This window comes from Tyto alba, unplaced genomic scaffold (assembly GCF_018691265.1).
Source record: "Tyto alba isolate M040663 unplaced genomic scaffold, T.alba_DEE_v4.0 Super-Scaffold_6, whole genome shotgun sequence".
NCBI lineage: Eukaryota > Metazoa > Chordata > Aves > Strigiformes > Tytonidae > Tyto > Tyto alba.
Genome location: NW_024881327.1, coordinates 7,614,321 through 7,637,974, shown reverse-complemented (window position 1 = coordinate 7,637,974; position 23,654 = coordinate 7,614,321). Strand labels below are relative to the sequence as shown.

Sequence of the window (23,654 nt, the reverse complement as noted above, 5' to 3'; positions counted from 1 at the left end):
TGTAAGTGAACTGTAAGTTTACATGCATGTGGTCTGAAGTTTGGAATTTTTAGGTTGTTAAATTTCCACTGAACTCTGGATCAAGTCTGTAACAAATAATACTAGTCCTACAGACGGTGGCTAAAACCGTTAAGGATTCATTCAGGGTTACAAACATAGCAGGCCAAGTGGCCAACTGGAAAATATTCCAGGGCACCAGGGCTAGCCAGAAGTCATAGCAAGCTTTCTAAATACATTTTCTTTGGCAGCTACTGCACACGAACCTATTAGTTACCCCAGGAAAAGAAGATACGTTAAAATTTTTAGCTAAAGTTATTGGGAGTATCGGTTATGGAAACTGCACCAAGAGTTGAGTCATTGTTGTGGGAGGCATATGGTTTGAATTGAACAATACCAGAAGTAAATTTTAGTTTTTAATGAACAGGTTTTGCATGTTCTATGGCACATGTGCAGTCCTGAGAAGCCCATATTTTTCACAGCTTGTGTACAAGTCTTTCTGCAACCGTTCCTACTTCTTATCTTCAGTTGATCTGTAGTTTAAAATGAAGCCTTTAAGTATATGATGGATACATCAGCAATGGTCAAATATGCAATCATCAATCCTACCTTGAATGCTTATTTGCCAAGTCTTAAATAGGTAGAAGTAGATAAGGGAACCTAATGCCGTGCTTAGATTGAGCCCTGGGTTAATCTAGGTGTTCATCACTTTAACTCAAAACAACTGGCTAGGTTGAGAGTAGCTTTGAAAGTGTCACAAAGTAAGCAGAAATCCTAACAATTATAATGTGGACTACAGACCTTCTTTTCATCATGGACCTTGCACTGTACTGGAAGTATTACTAAAATTTCCAAGTCTCAGGGTCATTTCTTTGAAAGTAAACCCCATGATTAGCAAAGCAAAATGAGATATGCACTTAACTAGGCTTCATATTTCAAAATGACATGGTTTTCTAGAGGTAGAAGGGGTTTAGTATCTCAGTCTGGAATAAAGAGCTACCTGTGTGGATCTCTCTCTCCCTTCTTTTTTGTAAAAGCACTACTGATCCCAAAAGAGGTTTTGTTTTGTTTTGTTTTGTTTTTTAAAAAAAATCACCTTGAGTGCCTCTGCCCTGAGATAGGAGATGGGTAGGGAGCCCCTGTTTGGACATCATTTGTGTGTGTAGTGGGAAGGACCATTTGGGAGTTTTTCTCTCCTAAAGAAGCTTCCCTTTTTCTTGTGTCGACTTTGCTTCTAGTGAGAATTCAGCAGAGGTGAGCTTCTGGCAGATCGAGGGACTCACAGTGCAAGAGGGTTAACAGGACCAGGATGGCCATAAGCAGTATCAACAAGGTGTGATGCTAGCCCTGGATCTACAGCAGTATCCCATTCATACAGAGCTGATCGTTTATAACCCAGTCATGTGTCAGCATTGCAGTAAGTAATTACTACAACATGAGCTCAGAGAGAAGGTGTTTAGCTCAGGATACACTTACAGTGACTAGATGCACTAATGTTTATAGTGTAATAAGGAACAGATAGTTCTAAAATACTGTGTACTTTGAGAGGCAGTATGAGTGAACCATTATGGTTTATCTTGGACTGGAATTTTTTTAGAGTCCTATGGTGATCCTTGGATTTCCAAAATACAGAGCAACCCCAGAGCAGTGCTAAACTGGAAAGGAACTTAAGAAACCAAGGGGCTGTATCATGCTGCCATGGGGCAAATGGGGTATTTGGATGAGGAAGATTGTTTTCTTGTAGTTTTGCCAGCACCAGCTTCACACACAGTGCAAACGACTTGTATTAGGGCTAGGGGGTAGACACAGCTAACTACCTTCAAACTTTAGTGATTGTACAGGGAAATTCCTTTTTTGCTGTATAGTTTCAGTTTAAAGAGTTGGTGAGGATTAAGGAGATTTTTATTTTACCTTAGCTAATGCTTTCTTAAGCAACAGTAGATCAGCTGGATTGTATAAGAGCCTTAAGAAATACTTTGATCAGCTTATTTTGATGCAGGATAGGGATGGCTGTATATTTTTGTTTGTTTGTTTACCTCAGTGATTAATCTAAACATTGTGCAGCCAAGGCACTCAGTTCAGGCTAAGTAACATCATGTTTGCCAGCAGCTCCTTTGAAATATTTCCCCAGCTCATACATCATTAATCAGAGGGAATTAATCTGACTTAAGTTATACTGAGTACTTCCATAGTAGATGCTGAGAAATCAGCTTCATACATGAAAAAACTGAGGCTTCTGTTCACAAGCTAAGTGGGGCATCTACTGGCAAGTCACTGCAATGAATTAATGTACTGCGTAAAAGTCTGATCCAAATCCTTCTCCTGTATAGGCCGTTCTGTGTTTATTTTGCTTTGCCAAATAAGCAAGTGCCAGGACTGTTTCCTGAGCTCTTTAGCCAAAATTGCAATTTTTCCTTGAATAAACCCTTGCTTTCTGACACTCCTTTAGAGATGTCTGCCACATACGTTGCAATAGTAGTCTTGTGAAATATCTTAGTTAGAAGAAGAAAGAAAACAAGCTAAAGAAACTTGTCAAAAGATGTGATGTGAGTCTTTAACAAGCTCGAGCCTTCCCCCACCCCAATCTATTATGGCAGGTTCTCTGTTAGGTTATAAAACTCTCTTCCTTGTACTGGGAGCTGCTTTGATACTCTGATCCACTGCCCAAGGGTGTGAAAATGAGTGCAGTGCATAAGAGAATGCAACAGTACTCTACAGACATAAAATCCAGAGCAATCAAACACAGGTTGTTATCTATACCACCAGATTGCCTCCCCCCATTCTTCAGAAAATGTTTTATGCAACAGCATGATATTCTCTACAGTGTTAAATAAAGTTTAATGACTTCTGCAGAATGCAGTTAAAAATGTGTCCCATTTTTATTTAATTTGTTGTGCAACATTTACTACTTTGGGCCAGTTGGAGGGTGTCATCTTCAAGCTGATGTGTTTCTAGCTACCAAATTCTGTGTTGCATCTCTTTGTTCACATCAGACAAGGATTTGGAAGGAGCCCAAGGGGGCTTTCCCAATCATGTAACTAATTTAATTGTTCGGATTAATGTTTTAGAATCAAACAATTAGCATGGGAAAGTCTCGCAGATACCTGTACTTGAAGCACGGACGCGCACTTGTGAAAAGTGAACAAGTAAACGGCAAACTAATGCTAAACTAGGAGACAGTCTGATCAGCTGTAAAATACCTCACTTCTGTTGCCTTTATAGATACATCATCTTTATCTACCCAGTAAAGCTAAATATTTTCTTAAAACTTTTAAAAATTCTTTTGTCTTAATAGAACAGTGGTCATACATCAAAACACAAAAGCACCTCCTCCTGCTCTGCTGCATAGCACATATGCTATATTTAGCTGTGCTGGGGAATCAATTGCTTTATATAATCCCATCACAAGCCGCTGCTGAAAAAACACAATCTGAGTCCGTCACTTGACCTTGAGCAAAACACCAGTCTTTGTGCTTTCTTCAGAGCTCCATCTGCCATGTGTGTTAGAAGAATCTGTAACCAAGCAGTGATTTCAACTGTCGTTGTCCAAAGTCAGTGGAGTCAGTAAAAGTCATTTAAATCTTGTTAAACTAATCAAAGATGCAAGTACTGTCCCTTTCTGAGAACTGGCTTTTTTTTTTTTTTGCTGATTCTTTAACATGTTCTGTGCTTCATTTCCCTTAAACTTTTGGCACAGCAGAAACAATACCAGTTTTCTTTTGTTTATTCCTTACAATACTAATTTTCTTTTATTTAGCCCTTATTAGTGGAAGCAAAAAAAAAAAAAAAAATCATTTGACATATAGCTACAAAACACTTTGATCTCTGAAATACAAGGTGTGCTAGGTCAGTATGTTTAATCTTTCCCCTGCTTTTCTTTTTATCCAGAAGCCAGATAATACCTGATTCCTACTTCCAAAAGCATAATTTCTCCGGTCTACAGCTACAGTCCACAGCTACAAACTGGGAGAAATCCTTAGAGAAATATTGCACTATATTTGCTCTGTTCTTTCCATTCTTCATCTGTGTTGGCCAACACAGACCTCAGACGGTGAGGTTAGATAGACCTTTTCCTATGGCCACTGTTCCAGGTGTGCATGTGGTTGGTAATAGTGAAGGGGGGAAAGTCCCAGGAGAAATGACCGGTAAGAAAGACCAGAACAACAACCTGTAAATTAAACTTAAGGTCTCTCAAGCCTGCAGTTACTGAGGGTAATCAAAAGGCATCTCTTTCTAGAAAGCAAAAACATTTCCTGAATTGCTCATTCTAGGGCTTATGTTGAAAGGAAGCTGCTGTCAACGATGGCCAAATGATAGCATTTTCATTGCTTTGTATCTAACCTTAATGACTTGGCTGCTTAGTAAGTACACATTACTTTCTTTGTAGAAAGTAATTTATTATTGGTTGCTGAATTTGAGCGGATGGTATGGAACAATAATGTGAATTATAGAGCATGACCATGGCTGCTCACCTGGAGTTTCAGGTGCAGCATTGACAGTACTTAAAAGTGCAGAGGCATGATCCTGGGCAGTCTGAGGGTTGCAGAGCCCAGGCACCATCTGGGGAGCAGTGGTTCAGAAGGTATAATGTTGTAGCCTTTTTGAGCTTTCTAATGAAAAATGTTTTGATTAGCAAATTCTGTACAGTGTTAGTCTGAAGTCTAGGCAACTGTAAGTTTTCAAATAAACAGTTATCTATTACTACTATGTGTAGTTAACTGTATAGAAGACAATGCTTCAAATCAGGATAATCCTTTAGCATGTAGTCTTAAAATTAGTCTTGGGTGCAACTTTTAAAAGGCTGTTTTGTGTCTACCTCTCCTAAAGGATTTCCGTCCAGGCTCTGTCTGACACCTCCAAATGTATCAAAAGTTTTGATTGATAGACTCTGGCAGGAGACTTGGTCAAGCATTGATTTCTTCAGAACTGTAGTCAGAGACCTATTCTAGTGAAAGAACTGTAATAAAGATACACTGTATAATTTCACTATATAAAGAGAAATTATCCTATCCTATTAACTCTCACATTTGAAAATGATTCTGCTGTTTAGTAAGCTGTTGTACTTAAAAAGAACACACCACCCCCCTCCAGTGCACACTTCTTGTTCTATGAGCTCTAGTGTGTGTGTGTGGAGGGAGGGAGAGTGTCTACACTACACTATTGCACATCTTTGGAAGTTTATTTAATCACCAAAATCTTCTTTAAAAACATAAGATGTTAAACCACTATTACTCCACAGACCCCCACAGATGAAGGAAACACAGAAACTTTTCTGAACGCTTTTAAAGCCACTAGCACTCTTGTATTCCTTTCTTTTTTTCCTTGTGTGTTGGTTGGTTCTGGGATGGATTGTTCCACTGAGGCATTTCAGGAGCTTTCAATAGAAGAAAGATGCACATCCAACAGAAGTTAGTAAAAATATACTCGAGCAATTCTATGATTGTAATCATACTGGCACCACAAAACAGTCCAAGCTGGCCACCTACATCAGCTGTAATAGAAGGAAATAAACATATGTCATCCTAAGCATTTAGTTTAGTCTAGCAAGCAAACAAAACCCTGCTGGGTTCAAGTGTTAAATAAATTCAATATACATAATCCATCACCTTAAGAAAACAGAATTAATATCCTTAAGGATGTTTATTGGAGAAGACTAATGTGTTTCTTAAAATTCTAAATAAAGCAAGTACAACACAACACATCCTACTGTGAAACAGATACTTAAAATATTTCCTACTTCTAGGCCCTTGTAACCATTCTCTTGGTTCTTTTCCCCATGTTCTCCCTCTCTCCCTCCAAATCCTGGAAACTTCACTATTCTTACAGTCCTGCATGTGATATAGCCATAAATTACTGCCAAACTTTATTCTTACTCTCAGTTGCTGTTGATACTGCAGGTTCTTTAATGAAATTACAGGAGACAGTATCAAAAATGACCATGAGGCAGACAGGGTTATCACCATTATAATATAAAAGATGTTGCTTTTTCTTTGGAAGCCCATATAGGCCATGCCTCGGGAGGGGAGAGAATAGAAATAACAGGTTGGTTAGTGTGGTTTTTTTTTTATATATATTTTTAGATTAATTATTAATCAGCAATAAATAAATATTAAACATTCACTTACCAAGCAACTCAGATATAGTCAAGGCCTTTTGCTGCTGTGTTATTTTGTAGCTCAGATCATGATATTTGATGTCAATACTCACAAGGTTCTGCCTAATGACAAATACACACAGTATTACTTGAGGCTGTCAGGAGTGTTGTTCAGTTCTACCAGCATTTATCAGCATGGACCAAGCTCGGAGAGAGTGATGGTGTCTTTTAAATAATATTTAGGTGAGTGTTACCAAAGTGAGTTAGATGGCTGAAGAAAAAAAAAAAAAAGGTGCACTAATAACAACAGTTATAACAGGAGCTTATCAGAGGAGTAGATCTTCAGGCTAGATTGAAAAAGTATCTCTAGATCTGTCCTGTGAGATAAGCTTGTACTTCTTTAAGGGTCACAGAGATAAGCTGGAGTGGAAGCGTCAAGCATCCTGACCTGCAGCAGATACAGTGCTTGGAAATGTAGTCTACCACTCTTAGTTATGTGCAACTGCATATTTAATTAAATATGCATATTTCAATGAACATGCTTGTGCAGAAGAGCCTCTGTCCTGTATTCGGATGTTTAGTTCTGTCCTATGCTAATAGCCTTGCTTACTTAATTATATTCTTGCCTGCTGCAAAAGCAGAAGAGTAGGTAAATCTCAGTTGGAGCAAGACCTGCAGAATGAGTCAGTGCGAGTAAAGAGCTTATCTTTATGACATGTTTGCAGAAAGATTCTGCCTAACTCCTAAACAGAATATTAACATAACACTTGTGGAATAAAACAGACGTAAAAACTGATTGCACACATGTGACCTTTAAGAATAAAAGTAGTGATTATTCTTCAGAAGCATGAACAGCTGTGCATACTTTTGAGTTGACAGTAATAATGAGCTCAATATTCATGAAAATAAAGTATTTGCTATACAAAATAATCACTTCTATCTCTTTAGGTGATATTTCTAAAACTGAGGTAGCACTGAGTAATAAAAATAATCTTATTAATAACACTTCATGGAGTTGCTAGCAGAACTATCCAATAAATATTTAACTTTTCTCTTACATTTTCAGCAATCAATAGATCTCTATGTTGTATAGTTCAGAATATGTACCTGTTAATATGTGGGCAGGGTTCCTATTGGTCAAGGCTTGGTAACAGGGGAATGTTCTGTATTTTCACTTGCTTAATTGAGTAATTACTGGGTTATGCATGATGTTTACAGACAATAAAATAATCAAGATAAAATGTCCTCAAAGGATTAATATCTGTAACATATAACAACAGGTTTAATTTTCATAATCTTCACTGGGGACAGACTTTTTAACAGGACCTGTAGCGACATGAAAAGGGCTTAAGGTTTTAAACTAAAAGAGTGTAGATTTTCAGACTTGTATCTAAGTAAGACATATTTTTATGATGAGGTTGCTCACAGAGGTGGTAGGTGCTCCATCCCTGGAAACATTCAAGGTCGGGTTGGACAGGGCTCTGAGCAACCTGATCTAGTTGAAGATGTCCCCTGCTCATTGCAGGGGGGTTGGACTAGATGACCTTTAAAGGTCCCTTCCAACACAAATTATTCTGTGACTCATATAGTTCCTATTCATGTATAAATAATACGCAAGCATTTGCAGACTGATGGCTTCAAGAATGAGAAAACTGAAGTCACTGAAACGATGAAATACCCATATATGAAATACTTCACTAGCCAAATTTTCTACAGTTCTTTATATTTTTACTGCTGGCATCTACGTCTGTGAGTAAGAGGCAATTCAGTCTATAAAACTGTATTACATGCTCTTTGACGACTAGATTGTATCTTTCTAGCAAAAAAATCTGGTAATCATTCTATTTTTGGATATATGATGCTTGTGTTTGCAAGGAAATCTGGCTTCAACTTACTATATTGTAACAGTAAGGCATGTATGCTCTATTAAAGCATAAGCCTATATTGATATCTCTTCTATGAATTTAAAAGTGTGCAGATTATGTCAGCTCAGCGCTATTACTGAGTGACAACAGCTCTATGCATGACATAAGTTCTAATACTACTGCCTGGATAAAAGCTGTTGAGACATGTTTTCACACTAGAAAGGATCTTTTTGGGATATAGACCTACTTTCTTTTGCTGTGTAACATTTTCAGCCATGCAGATAGAACCATGCTATTTCACTCTTCTGCTACTTCATGAGAATTACTATTGTACCATATATTTTCTAAATAACTTTTACAATATAAACAGATTAGTGTATTCTACTAGCAATAAAAAAGATTAATCATCTTGTGACATTATTGCTACAATAAAACCTAGCTCTTCAGTGCTTATGAAGCTTCCTTTGGGAATGGGTTGAGAGAAAAGAGAACAATTTTATGTAGAATCTATTTAGATTATTCACTGACTTCAGTTGCGGAAAAGTGATGATTTGTCTACTCTGTTGGACGGATCGCTTACGTGGACTGTGGATAACCCTGCCCTTTCTTAATTCTTAATTGCAAAAATGCTAAAAAAAAAAAAAACAAACCTGTTATAAGAGATCAGTGACAGAGAAGGTAAATGAGAACATTACTTTTTAATTGCAGTATCTGTTTTCTGTTATCCCCAAGTCTTAGATGTATCTAAATCTAAGTATATTTTATATATATATATACACATGAATATGTATAAATCTTAACCAATTTTGTCTAAGAGATTATTTTATCTCACAGACATTATTAATAGCACACATAAAACCTTTTTAAAAGATCATATTTATGTCATATGCTCTTTGACCTTATCAATTAAATGTAATTTGTAATTTCATTATTAGACAAGGTGTTAAGCAGGATTACCTGATGTATTCTGGGCTTTTCTTCAGTTTTGTAGAAAAGTATTTTATGGCTTTTTCTCCTCCAAAACTTGAATAGGTGACAGTGGTAGGATATTCTGTTTCTTCACATGGGGCAGGGCAAGTGGAATTGTGGGTTCCTACTGTACATAATCCTTTTATCTCTATATCATCTGAAATTTCAGGAGAAATAATTTACATAATATTTCTAGACCAGCACACAGTTTAAAAACTTTTTTGGAACTTACAAAATTACTTTTAACTGACTGATAAATATATGGGTTAGTTTACACGAGAAAAGTGGATACTTGCCAGTTTTGAAGGATCAAATAAGTATTTGTGACTGGTATTTGGGAAACTCTTGCACGATAATAAAGGTTGATATCTTTTTGGTCACTTTTTCCAAAGAAATTCAGCATCTATAAGTCTTTCTGCCTTCACTAGGGATTTATATGCTTATTATTTCTCATCCACAGTTAAACAGCAGGACAACAGAAGTCCTTCCACGTTCTGTGCTAGCTTTCTGATTACATACTTAGGTATATATTCCTTGGTCTCGATGCCTTGATGTCTGTCTAGCTCATTTCAGTGCATGTAAACAGCTTCCAGAGCAATGCCAGTTACCGTTTACTATCATCTGGTAACTACATAGAAATCTTGGTAAGCTAAATTCACTTCATCAAATGGCAGGCAGGGGTTAAGGTAATTGGGCTTAAGAGATCTTAGGGACAGCTTTGTTTCTTCAAATACCAAAGAGAAGTCACAAAATCCTGCAGGTCTGGCTGCCCATGAAAGTGGGGAGCCATTCTTCTGATGAGGCTCTAACAGAAATAAATAATTCTAAAAATCTGGGAAACTGGAGAAAATAGAAGAAAAAACGGTAAGGCATAAATATTTCCTGAAGTGTAAACCATCACCTAAAGCTATCTGGTACCCTGAGATGAGTACCACAACCTCCTGCTTGTGATGCTCTCTTTGGCCTGGTGTGGTGGCGGTCGCTGTGTCTGTTCCCTCTGCACGTGGGCTTCTCGCTTTTGCAAACCGCAGGGAAGGAGACGTCTCAGCCTGTTAGCTGATGATTTGAGGAGCCCTCCAGGGATGCTGGGGTGGTGGGTTGCATTCTGGATAGCCAGCCTTTAGAGTTCCTAAAATAGATGCTCTCACCACCCAGTGGGTCTTGCAGATACTGGATCATTGTGCTGTTGTTTGAGGTTTTGTTATCAGATGTCTAACCTCTCCTGCACTGTAAAAGGAGACCTGGCACTTAATGTGGGGGCCTGGGGACCAGACACCTACAAGCCAGGTTCACCATGTGCAGCACTGTGATGTCAGTTCCTTTTGTGGTCCAGCTCTGAATCCTATCCATCCTTGACAGGAATTAGGGGTCCTTTGTGTTTATTGCTCAGTGGTTTCTTTAAAACTTGGTCACAGAATAGCCATTAAATAAAATAATACCCATATTTCCACCATGACAGGCTATCAAAAATCATGATTATGTAAGAATGTGAGATTACTGGAATCTATTTCAAAAGAGCTACAGGAAAAAAATAAATAGTCATTGTTCATAGTAGTAGATCTTGGCTGAATGTTGCCCACACAGAATCAAAAAAGAAATAAGCTCCCCCCCCCCCCAATTTGTTAATCTGGTTGGTACCTTATTCATCCATTTCTTTGGGAAGGGAGAGTCATGTTACATAGCAGAATCCAAAACAATTAAAAAGGAGGCTTTCTAAAGTTCATAAGAAGTTACTGCTAAGATGACCGTTTGCAGTATTTTCCAGAAAATCTGTTGTACTGACTTACAAATTTCATATCTACTGTGTGCAGATTATTTGCTTATGAAAATTCATTGCATTTGAAGTACTTTGAAAATATATAATTCATTTTACTTTTGAAAAGATAAAGCATTAGAGTCCAGTGATTTTGAAAAATATTTTCTATCAGTTAGCAAACCTGCTATTACTGTGCTGTTCACTTTTCTGTCACAAACAAAAAGAATATAACATTGGGGATAGAAGGATGATACCATGAAGATGCAAAAATGCAAGGCAGGGGCTTGATAACTGAAAACAGATTAATTGAACGTTCTTCCATTTTTAAACCATTTCTGGTTACTAAAATGAATTGTTAGGGTTTTTTAATTGGTATCTACTTAATGCCCTGTCGGATCTCTATTTTCAGAATATTAAATGAACTTGGATATACTCCATTTCAGTACTACTTTCAGTACTTTGTTTTAATTGAGAGATACTGTCTACTATTTGGATTTAGCTAAGAAAATGTGAACAAGAAGTTATTACTTACAGACTGCTGGATAAACGCAGTTATAAAACTTCAGCAAATCACATTCTGTTCCATTTCCTTAAAAAACAAACAAACAAACAAACAAAACAAAAAAAAACAAACAAACAAACAAACAAACAAACAAAAAAAAAACTTTAGGAACTTCAATGAACAATCTAACCCTTATCTCTATTTGTACTAAACTGAAATGTAAAGTCATCAAAGCCTGCTCAGCACTTCAAGTTTATCATTATGCAACTGAGAAATCAATTCAGTTGGGCACAGTGCCGTTGCCAAAACCAAAAGGGGTACCTAGTGAAAAGAGGCTCAACAGACCAAGTCAGGAGTCTTGCTTTTGGAGCAAACATCTTTATTATGTATGCCGGCACAAACTGCTTGTGGCTCAGTCTTTGTGAAGTGTGCTAAAGCCAGGAATTTCTAGTTTTCCTTGTGGAAATGAAAAAAACAAAGTAAAGTAGATGGGATATATGATTACACCCCATGTGTTTTAGCAGAAGTTTTGAACTTCATGCAAGAGTTGTTTAGAGACCTAAGGGTTATATGATAGCACTCTGAGTGAACAGCAAAATTTTCAGATAGTCCCGGTTTCACCCCAATTTTTCATCTTTCAGGGCAATATTACTTAGCAGTTTAGCACACAGTTAAAGAAGGCATTGCCCTCCTTTATCTAACTGTCACTGTATAAAGGTCTCACCCTGGGTATGGAAGATCTAGACTTAATTTCCTTCTCAAACCCCTTTCCATGAGCGTTTCCAGGAGATTGCCAAACTCCTTTCCAGGAGATTGTCAAACAAACAGGCTAGAGATTACCCTTTAATGGGTCTCCCTTAGTCAAAACATTTTACTTTGGTTGGGGATATTTAAAAATACGTTGAGTCATAAAGTGCAGGCATAACAGTGGCTTTCTTGCCCACTAATTGTAAAAAAAGAGCTGTGAGAATAAAGATTTGCGTTCCACCAGAGAGGTGACAGTATTATCATTAGTTTTAACGCTGAAAAGGTGGGAGCGAGGAGACTGGTCAGGGCTCAGTGTTTTTGCTTTACACTTCTAGATTAAGATGCCTGGATTCTTGAGGGCAGTATTACATCATACACCTGTGCTCTGCATTTCAGGTTGATTAAGTGGCTCCATGTAGCCTTTTGGCTTTTACAGAGCCCTCTTCTGGTGCCAGAGTCTTTCCATGGTTCATGTGGGGGACCTCACTTTCTGTCTTCAAACAATCAGTTCTGCTGCAGCTGCTAACCACCTGCAAAGTAGATTTTCTGCAGTACATGTTAAAATCAATGACTTGTTATGGATTTAGTTCCAGCTCTTTAGGAAATCAGGTTGAAGACTACAGACTTATCTCACAGCCCTGAGGCATAATTTTTTCTTTCAGGTTTTTTTGGTCCGTATTCTAAGAATAGCCAGTGACCCAGATGATAGGTCTAGAGCTGGCCAAATATCCTGCTTGTTTTCTCTGAATTAAAAAAAAAAAAAAAATATATATAATTTTAATTAATCCCAGCTGTAGATGTCCCTTAAGTATGTGCCCCATCTCCTTTGCTGTTCAATAACAGTTGGGGCATCCCAGCAAAATGATCAGTGCATGGTATGATGATATTCTGGACAAATACCTGGAAGAATGAATGGCAAACAGCCACACCAGTCCTGTATGTACCGGGCTTTGCATTCCTGCAAACATCCATTAGTACTATAAATCTTGTGGTACTGAAGCTTTATATCAGGCTTGCACTCTCCCCATGGGTATTCTTGGATAATTGACTGTAGGGTAATAATAACAGAAGATACGATTTTTTTGTCTCTGTTTTAACTTTAGATATTTTCTCACATTTTAAAGTGCTGAAGGAAACCCGTTGAGGACATGAGCAGTAACGTTGTGGTTTAATTGGAGGCAATTAATGTTCATGCTTTTGGGATTATAAAATCATCTCCTCTCTCTCACTGCAAAAGTAGATCCTGATCAGCCAGCCTTGCACAGAAGGGTAGTCCACTCCACTTGGATTCCACTAGGAATTCGAGACAACCTTAATGGTGTGGATGGGTAAATGCCTTGTATCATTATATATCAGCAAGGTAATAAGATGTTAAGAAAGAAAGGCTGAGTTTAATAAATACAGATTATGAAGACCAATGACATACCCCATAGGCCCCCCAAATAGGATTAATTTTGTTTGTGTCTGGAGGAAATGTTATTTTTAGGAGTCAATTTGGCATGATAAATATTTTAACCTCCAAAATGTCTAATACGTTGTCATGCTTCAGAAGACAATTAGAGACAGTAAAGAACAATGTTTCTTCTTGTTGGACAAAGTCCTTACCTTGAGCTGACGGATTTCAACCTGTGCATGCATGCCGACCGGTGTTAATAAACCTAAACCATCAAAGCGTGGAAGCTCTTTGGGTGAATGGATAACAAATGTTATACCAGCATCAGTATGACCAAGAGCAGGTTCATCAGTGAATTGCTCCTGATACAAAAAGAATTATTTAAAATAGTTTTGGCTTTGCTTACCATCTGACACTTTAGCTATATTTAAAATGATAGTATGCTTTTTTATTTGGTCTTGTATCTCTATTCACATTTTTGACAATTTACAGAAAAGTATAGAAGCAAACTGACTTGAATTTCCTTTGTTGATTACCTCTGGTTTTCCTTCCAGGTGCTATAAACTTTCAGATTTTTTATTCCTTCTGTCATCTCCCAATTTCAAAAGCAAGAAGGCATAGATGAACATTTATAACTTTATAAATTTATCATAACTTGGATATTTGTTCCTTTTACTTGCAACTACCTATTGTGTTTCAGCAAACCTTCTGTTACTCTCTCCAGAACTTGTCACTCCTGTCTGGTAATTCCTAGAGAACGGAAGTGAATGTCTAGGTAATTTATCACTCTAGATCTTAGTTTTCTTCCCTGAACTCACGAGGTGATAGTCCCTCAATTTTCTGGCTGTTTTTGTTCATCAAAGACAATTCTAATAAGGTCAGAAACTATTTACAGTGCAAAGACCAGATCTCAGCTGGCATTGAGCACTTACAGCTGCTGCTACTGCAATGAAAATTCAGTACTACTAAGAAATTGGCACCATATTACCCTTCCCTACTGTGGTTTTTAATAAAATTAAATTATGTTATCCTGAAATGCTTATATAAATTTACTTCTCTGATGACATGTTTCAACTGTAGGTGAACTGTGTATATATACATATACATGCTCACTTGCAACTTTTTAGCTGGGGACAGAGTCAATATTAATTCTGACTTAAAAAAATCTGTATTAGATCTTTCCTTTAAAATACCCTCTCTCTCAGAAATAGTCTTGATAAAGAATTTTGTGCATGAAGTTCCGAAGATCTGTGTAAAACCAACCAGACAGAAAACAAAACACCTCTTACTCATCTATGAGTTATTACATGATTTGGTGTTTATAATAATTAAGATAGCTGTACCTGTTGGACATCAAAAAGCAAATGTAAGCCTCTTCCAGACAAACTCACTTTTCTTGCTGGAAGATCATTATGATTAAAAGTAAAGCAGTTTCCGTATTCAGTGAAAACATGTTCAAAATCCTTCAATAAAGGAAAATAAGGAAGACTAAAATAAAAGAAAGATCACTTGAAGTTTCCTTAGTGAAGCACAGGGCAAGAGATAGACTACTGGGTTTGTTGTTTTGTTGATTTCCCCACCACCACCACCCCCCCACAAAGGCAGTGCTAATTATTACAATCAGAAAAGTGGTAACTGATGAAAATATTCAAAAGGATTTAATCCCTTTCCATAGAAAATGAAGTTTAAAGGAGATGTTTCACACTGTTTATTAATACCGATGAGCTGCTCAGAACCATTTAATGAAGTCCTATTGTTTTTCTATACTTGTTACATTATATAGAATTTACATATTCAAAAAAAACTTGTTTAATTTTTCCACTAGATGTTTAGTGAAGACTGTTTCAGAACTAAAGGTCACATTACACATGAAAGTACAATATTTGCATTTTTTTCCCAAAGCCGCTTCATTGTTTGATATGACTGCATCTCATTGCTTTAATTTTAGTTATTAGCACTAGTGTCTTTCAGTTAAGGGAACTCTCCAACACTTGATTTTAGAAGCTACAGCATATCTAAAGGTTAGATTAATCTGAAAGAGTATAGGCCTGACTTTTCTATTCACATTTTCTATTGAAGTTGGGAATTTCTCTATGGAAGAATTAACACAAAATGGGATGAGCATATTCTTTGGCTGTTGTCCAAAATTCCCAACGATGGGCTATTTTCACCTCATTATTTAAAATTCCTGTGTACTCTGCATATAGTTAGCCTGACTGTCTATATTTTTGACCTCAAGAACAAAACTATGCAATCGTGTAATGCAAAAAACTCTGTTCAAACTGACTTTCGTTACAGGCCACTTATGGAAAAGGTTGTTAGATACAGCCTGGAGGTATGACAGCTTTTGAAGGCTGCTGTCTGCAGAAGTGGCACTAGGCAGAGAGCAGTTTAGACTGAAATCCCATTTTACAGCTCAGGGAGTCCAGCAGGCTACCTCTGCAGTCAGCGGGAGAATTGGGGTCCTCAGGCTGGTTTAGAGAAGGACTTTTTTTCTCCATCGGGTGACTGTAGAGGGAAAACAGAGGGAGTAGCTGGCAAAGCTAGATGTCTCAAGCTGACTGGTAAGAATACATCTCCTTCCCCTCCACACTACCCTTTTAATAAAATAAACATATTTACCTGCGGGTAACATGGCTTTCCAAAAAATTCACATTCTAGTAATGTGCTGCTGTTCAGATAAAACCCATTTTTCCTTGTAAAGTCTTTGATGCTGAAGTTCTGGTTCCCAAGAAGGAAATCATTTAGCTCCTGAGAATATTTATTTTCCGTAGCAAATTGTTGGAGAACTCCAGACACAATGTTCCAAATTAAAAAAATTATTCTGAGGTTGTTTACTGCATGAGCTTGAAACCTGTCAGTGGAAAGGAGAAAGAATTGCTTGGAGTGCTGCAGAGTTATAGGGCTGATCTCAAGGCTGCTGTTGCCAAATCTGTGACGTTTTGTTGTCTGTTTGTAAACTATAAGGGATTCTTACCCACCACGCTGCACTTTGATCTCTACAACATGAACAAAGAATATAGTCTCCATTTCTAGGATGGTATTTTCCATATTTGAAAACATAAAATGGACAGCTTTCCATGGCTATTCTGGTCAGTCATACTGGAAACATTTCTGTTGTGTGTGGTTGTTTATTAAAAAGATAAAAAACAAAAACAACAAAAAAAACCCAAGTAGGTTAGCCATCTGCATTAGCCAACAACCAGATTTGTAGAACTGCTGACAAGCTGAACAATTGCATTTACATGTGGGAAACTAGCTGGGAGGAGCTGTTCCTTTCAAAAAATCTGTCTTCCATAATTTAGAAAATTGATTTCTAAGTGCATTTGCAGCAATCTCATATATTTGCTTTGCTAAGGCACTACACCCCAGAGTAGTGACAGTCTACCTTCCCATGAGCTCTGTGGCTGGTGACAGTAGTATAAACCAAGGGTGATCCTCACTGCTAGAATCCACTTGAAAAATCTCAAAAACATGATGAGTCATTGGAGGTGCTTTCCTGATGTACAGCATTGAAGTCCTTTATTGAGGTAAAGTAAGGGTTTACAGAATAGTTATAAGTTTGAAAAGGGAATAAACACAAAGTAAACTACAGTACCATATTCTTTAGAATTGCCCCTTTATGTTAATCCTATTTTAAAAACATGTCAGTGTATTTGTATAATAGATCTTGATGACCCAACCTAAGGTAAATTGGTAGGAACAACTCTTCACAACTGACTTTGAGTCAAAAAATAAAGGCAAGGGTAGATCTGCACTTCTTTGTCCTGCCAACAGAAAAACAGGAGTGAAGAATAAGCACAGCATGAACAACAGATGGATGTGGCAGCAGACAGTCGCTTAGGCGGACAACTGCCATGCTCAGTAGCTGACTATTTACTTACAGTGTGCTGCCGCTATAGTTACAAGAAGGGAGGTGATTTTATAATAGAAAACCCACTGTAATCAAGAGGGACTTCTACCCACAGTGCATGTCATGAGGTATAACCCAGGATGGCTTTATGCAGGGCAATGGGAAGGAGACATAGTGAGACGGGATGGCTCCAGGTATTTGGGACTTGGACTTCTGGCTGATTCTGCCAGCAAAAGGTAGAAGATAAGAAAACTTACAGTTCTTGAGGAAACAATGTGGGTAAACTCTGTATTTCTAAAACTGTTCCTAAATTACATATTTGCTCTAAAAAACAGGCCCTAGGTTTATTACATTATTTTCAAAGTGGCTGCATCTGAATCTTGGTCATTATTTTCAAATGTAGAAATATGTAGTGAAATTCCTGCTTAGATACATGACTTCCAAACAAACCAAATGGTTCCCTCCTGCAAGTCCCACTGATATCAGCTGGAACTGTAAAGGCTAAACACCTCTGAAAAAAAAAAAGTATCTACTTTGCCTAAGGTTACTACATTGGTAGGAGGTTTCTATTTGAATCTCTCTGTTGGAAAATCTTGTCTTTTAAGTTCAACTTGGATGTGACTGATGACTGTCCCTTAGTTACACTGTAGAAGCAGCACTCATACATAGAACAACACCATAGAGGTTTTTCTATTCCAACATATATTTTGAAACTTAAAAATCTATAGTAAAATTGTTATTCTGAAGGAGGGGAAAGATTAAAAAACAACCTCCCAGCCTTGATTCTAGTATTTTCCTCTGCTTTTAAATTTCATGTGGTGGTGTGGAAGATGCAACCCTGAGATCCATATTTTCCTTGGCTTATGTGATTTGTTCAAGCAAGTCGTGGGACCTGACTGCTTTTAGATAAAGAGGTGTTGCCTCTCAAGAGCTAACAACAAACGTAACTTTTACCTGTTCAAGTTGCAAAAAGTCACAGCAGGGAATTTGACGTTTTCCACATACTGAACTACCACTGTAGTTGTGGTTGGCCAGCTGAAGTAGTAGATGAAGCGACTGTAGATTTGCCAAATAACAATGGCAAGACAGCCCATGACTACCAGCAGCCACAGCACTTTGCGAGTCTTGCTCTGCGTTTGAACAATATTATGCACTCCATGAAATGAAGTGGATGAGGCAAATTCCTGATGATACTTCCTTCTGTCTTCCAAATGTGGCAGCAGCTTCTTTATTAAGTACAGTCGTATCTTTTCCAATATACCTTAGTATGGAACAAAGTGAAAACACATTTTTTAAATTAGCATTTAAATGTCGCTTAAGAAAGGAAACCACATAATTTTGATATTGGAAAGCAGTTGTAAAAATTCTCTTTAGTTGCAAATTCTCTCTGAGTAGTGAACTTGCTTCTGAGGGTGGAACAGTTGTGTGCTAAGAGATGAGATCAGTATCGCTTGAGAACAGACTCTATTTGACAATATTTTAAGCACACAAATTTTTAAGCACATTATTATAAAAGAGTGGTTCCACTTGTGTGAAAAAGATTGAATTTTGACATATCTTAGTGATCTGAAACCACAGGTTGCTGTGAACCTACTGTAAAAAGCTAAGCATCTGATTTTTACAGTAACATCCCATTAAAGGCCTGGTCCTTCTTATCTGCTCTGAGAAATAAGGTAAAAAGGTAATAATATGGAATGATATGAAAGGGAATTTCATTCTTTCACTGTTAAAAGTCTCTGGATAAAACGTGAAAGGCTACAAGTTCAAAAGAAAATCTACTTTTCTTTTTTTTAGGTTCGTACTTGTCTGATTCCATAACTTTGAAATAGGATTGGTTTTAGTTTTCATTTACCCTATGATACAAATTGATGTATAAAAAAAAAAAAAACAACAAAAACAAACAAAAAAACCCAAACAACAAACAAAAAAACCCCAAAACAACAACAACAAAAATATTTTTAAATCTAAGTTTGAGAGCTATAACAATAATTAATATAATCAATACCTGGAAATGTAGTTATTTTCTTACGCTTGTTGCTGAATGATCTTTTGAGCATGGATTTGAACAGAATGTTCTCTCTCAAAACATCCAAATGAGGGAAACTTAGTAAGACCTTTCCTGTATCTAGTCACAATTAGACCAGTCTCTTTTCAAAGTCCTTCATTTATAGATTGCTATCTTTTATTTTATTCCGTCATTAAGAAAGTCCGTAAGAACAGTAAATCAAAGAAATCTTGTGAGACAATAATATTTAGGATGTAAAAATACATTATTTAGGTCAGTGTTTAACTGCAATTAAATAATTCCCTAGTTCCATTTTTTAACCAAAAAATAGATTTAATAGTGTGGCAGGCATGGTAGGAAGAAAATATATCCTTTATAAGACTGATTTACTTGAGGCTATTGCAGTTGGGCGAAGGAAGAAAGGGATGTAAAGGTCATCTGCCCAAGCTATTGTGACCACAACAAGCACTCTGAGATGTTGCCTTGGTCTCTGCACTGTCTCTGGACTGTGATAATGGAATCCCAGATGGTGCTGGATTTCAAAATGTTTCTGAAGGGAAAGAATTTTCTTTATGTTGTTCTTTAAAGATCTGTGTAAGAACTTTGATCAATACTGGTATAATTTACTGTGACCCATTTTTATCATCAAGCAGTTTTCTCCTGGAAAATTATTCAAAAGTTTCTTTCCTAGCTCTGGTGCCTACTGGATCCCATCGCAAAGCTGTTCAGCCATGTGTGCTTTTGTCCATTGCACTGGAATGGAGTGCATTTCTGGTTTTGCTGTAGGCTGCCCTCTCGGCAGCACGTGTGCAGTGGGACAAGCACTTTGCGTGCTTCCCCAAGAACAGCAGAGCAAAGTAAATTCCTAGTGTGTGTTGGCATCTGCTGCCCAGAGACTCCAACAAGAGGCCACAAGCAGGTCAGACCCTTTTCCCCAGGGAAAGTGCTGTGGGTGTTTATTCCTCCTGTACGCACTCTGCGAGGTGAGAGAATGATTACATATACCTACATAAAATTCCATTGCCGTCAAAACTCACAAGTTAGTTAGCTTAATCAGCAGAAGTACAACTTGGAATCTATGTAAATCTGTAACTAAACTGCACTTCAGCTCTTGTGCATAGCTACTACAGTAAATATACATGATGTTTAATCTGATTGTGAAAGTTTTGCTTGTCAATGCATAAGATTATCTGATATTATACTGCTGCTTTCATTACTGTCTTTCGCCAGAAGAATTAGCGTTACTAGGTGAATGTCTTTAAGAAACCTTACTTTCAGATTGCATTAGAAAATGCTATAATTAAAAAAAAAAAAAAAGAAAGAAAGAAGGAAAAAAGGTTGTTAACTACTCTATATAGGGTCAAGTGATAAATTTCTAGTATGAAATTTCTTATGTGCACGGGATTGGAAAAATAATATGAAGAGTGTAAATTTGGACTAGCCATTCATTTTGGAATTTGGTCTGTTTATGAGGAATAGATACATTCCAGTGATATATAATTAATAGTGGAACGGTTATTTCATGTGTCAGTTAATGAATAGTAAAATAATACAGCACAATAATGAGCAGGGGTGAGATTATAAATTATTAACCCTTCATCCTCTGCTGTACAAAACTTAGGCTGTGTGTATCTGGACTAAGGTTGCGTAACCAACATGGCTGAACGAGCTGTAAGTGAATTAGAGTATCCAAGCGGCTGCTAGATAGGCAGTAAGGTCTTGCAGGACCTTGGACATATTAGACAATAACACTTTGAGAGTGCTATGTTCTTTTAGTAGCAATACAAAGTACATTTAATGTAGGCACTACAATAAGAAATAATTTTGTCAAAGATGTTAATAAAACCAATATTTATAGAGAGAATGGATAAGTAAAAAGGCAGGGAGGTAACTAAATGAGAGGCATCCAGGTCCAGGAGCAAACCACATGTTTAGAGACAAATATAGGACATGCATGTAAGAACTAGTAAGGTAGCTCATACGTTCAGGATGGGCTGCTGATGCCTTGCCTCAGGAAACACTGATTACTGGAGAAGCCCTGAGAACCATCATGGTTAGTCAGATAGACCTGATTTTCCAGTCGATGTTGTTAAAGAAGAAATTACTTCCCTGCATGTATAACCAGGTATACGTGGCCAGGGATATACTATTATAAGCTTGTATAAATACCTCAGAAATTCACAGTACATTTAAAATCAATGTAAATTGCATTTAAAGGGATTCATAACTTCAGCCAGCAGGTAATTGATCACAATCTATAACTACTTGTATAGGGAACTGTTAGATAATAGTAATAAGCTCTTTGATCTAGTGGGGAAAAAGATGTAACAGGACCCATCGGGAAGAACTGGAAGCTAAGTCCTTGCATAGCAGAAATAAGGTACTACAGTTCTATTTTTGTATTCCCAATGTTTAGTTGTGATTGGATTTTCATTAATGAACATATTAAAAAAGAATGGCTTTTTAAAAGATAGCTCATCTTCAGCCCGAGGTCTTACCTAGAAGGAGTTATTTCAGGAAGGTTATATGTGGCCTCTGTGCAAGGGTTAGTTAGTTTAGGTAGATTTGTGATTTCCTCTTTGCCTTAATCTAAAAATCATTAAAGTATGGTATCATTCAGAGAAGTAATTGCCTAGGTAAAACTGTATTAACTTTATTCTAAATGCCTAAAGGACCAATAGCTAGAGACTTTTCCTCACTTATTAACTAAGTGTATGATTTTTTTCTACAAGATTTTTTCATCTCTCCCTTCTTTGTATCTTGAAAATACATGCTACTGCTGGTTTTGGACAAGATTACAAGAGAAAGGAGAGAGATTTTCTCATTTTGATTGTCAGTCCTGGGAAAAAAGTACCAAAATGTAACAAAACTCTTGGTAAAGCACTCTAATATATCTAGTCACATACCTTTAGCATCCGATTGAATGAATCTCCCAAGCTGGTCCATGAGGCTGTACTTATCTCAGTAAGGAAGGAATGGATAATAAGCTGCCTTATCACTGGGATCATTGCTAGGTAATGGCTTTTATAGAAAACTAAATGGGAGGTGATACTCAATGACACACAACACTGGGCAATTTACCTGCCAGGGTTGCTATGTTTTGCCTTTAAATAACATGGTCTGCAACATAAAAGAGAAGATTAGTTTTATGACAGGATCAGAGGTATGTATTTATATACATTTCAAGTACATACTATACTAATAGTAGTACAAGCACAGGCTTGTTTTGTGTGTTGCATCACCTCGCAAATTTCTTTCATATTTTGTGCTTTTATCTTAGAAAGACCAATTATCTTCACTAAAATACTGCACTGTTCAGAACTGAATAGATTCTCTTTAAGTAGATAAGGAGCTCTTCCTGCTCTGGAGGGCAATAAATGCCTGCCACTAGGTTCCCACAAGCAGCAGGTTGAAGTTCATCCACACTTTGAACAGCTGTCTTCATTACCAGCTCCAGATTTCATGTTCTCATGGGCTTTAGCAAAAATGAGTTGCTATTCCTGAGAACTAACCCTGTGGGTGAGGAAGAAATTGCATGCAGAATCGATCATTCCAGTGGCTCCTTATGAAAAAGGACAGAGCCTGCTTTTGCGTTAGATGTGTGGCATGATCTTGTTTGAAATTTGTTTCAAGGAAAGAACTGAGCATCTAATAAAAGGCAATAAAAAAATACTAGAAAACTCGGACCTGGGATGTGCTTAATTAACGCCTTAGGAAATGATAAAATAAACCCTTCACATTCCCTCTCTGATCTGCAGGGGATGGGAATGGCTGCTGCTTCTTTCAGTCACTCTCTTAGTATTGGTCCGTTTGATTGCCCCCGGTGTCCTTGGGTTATCAGGTGTGGTAGCCTGGCCCCTCAGTGCCTCACTGTCTACTTGTTTGCCAGCTGTTTTCTGGCCCCGTTGTTCAAGCTACGAGCTGCAAGGTAAAGCACTGAACTCCATGTAGTCGTTCCCATGTGACAAGCAGAAGATTTCTGCACTCAGCTTCTTGGAAATCCCAGCTCCGTTTGTCCCTTCTGCCTCGCCGATGAGGCTCTCTGCTGGGGCAAGCTTTGCACAGCACTTGCGTTCACTCAAGCAGCAAAGTGCTTAACAGTAAACTCTTTTTCAACATCTGTATCTAACTCAACCACATCTAATGCACTGCTGAGCAGTTGTTTGCAGATCCATTGAGTCCTATTAATGCAAACCGCTCTAATTCACAGAACCCAGACAACGGCTCTTGCTTGAGTTGCTTGAGTTCTTAAAGCAAATTATCCTGGTCTTTTATACCACTATGTGCATACAATTAAGAAGTACAAACTAAATTGCTCTCTACACAGCAAATACGATTCAACTTACTTTTTAAAAAAAATATATTTCTGTGAGTTGATGTCTTACAAAGAGTCTTTATGCTTATGTAATATTTTAGATGAATACGGCTTGCGTTCTTTGGCTGTGATTTACAAAAGAAATTAATTTTCAAAGT

At 37.4% G+C, this 23,654-nt stretch overlaps 1 protein-coding gene across 1 annotated transcript; it reads right to left on the bottom strand.

The window, feature by feature from the left end:
• Positions 1 to 5,288: 5,288 nt before the first annotated feature.
• Positions 5,289 to 22,127, bottom strand: ASIC5 (acid sensing ion channel subunit family member 5). Its single transcript, XM_009963169.2, has 10 exons — positions 22,088 to 22,127; positions 18,131 to 18,437; positions 15,946 to 16,177; positions 14,667 to 14,786; positions 13,536 to 13,685; positions 12,831 to 12,978; positions 11,214 to 11,270; positions 8,914 to 9,082; positions 6,123 to 6,214; positions 5,289 to 5,488 (listed from the first exon to the last, which is right to left on the bottom strand). The coding sequence occupies exons 1-10, from the start codon at positions 22,125 to 22,127 to the stop codon at positions 5,289 to 5,291; spliced, it is 1,515 nt and encodes a 504-aa protein (XP_009961471.2).
• Between the last annotated feature and the right edge of the window lie 1,527 nt (positions 22,128 to 23,654).

Bases quoted from the DNA above. Each gene is read 5' to 3' on its own strand.
- ASIC5 (XM_009963169.2), bottom strand. From the start codon at position 22,127: ATGGACCAGCTTGGGAGATTCATTCAATCGGATGCTAAAG. The intron at 16,178-18,130 runs GTAAAAGTTACG...TTCCACTGACAG, and splicing joins ACTTTTTGCAACTTGAACAG to GTTTCAAGCTCATGCAGTAA. The intron at 11,271-12,830 runs GTATTTGTCCAG...TTGTTTTTTAAG, and splicing joins TTTGCCATTCATTCTTCCAG to GAAATGGAACAGAATGTGAT.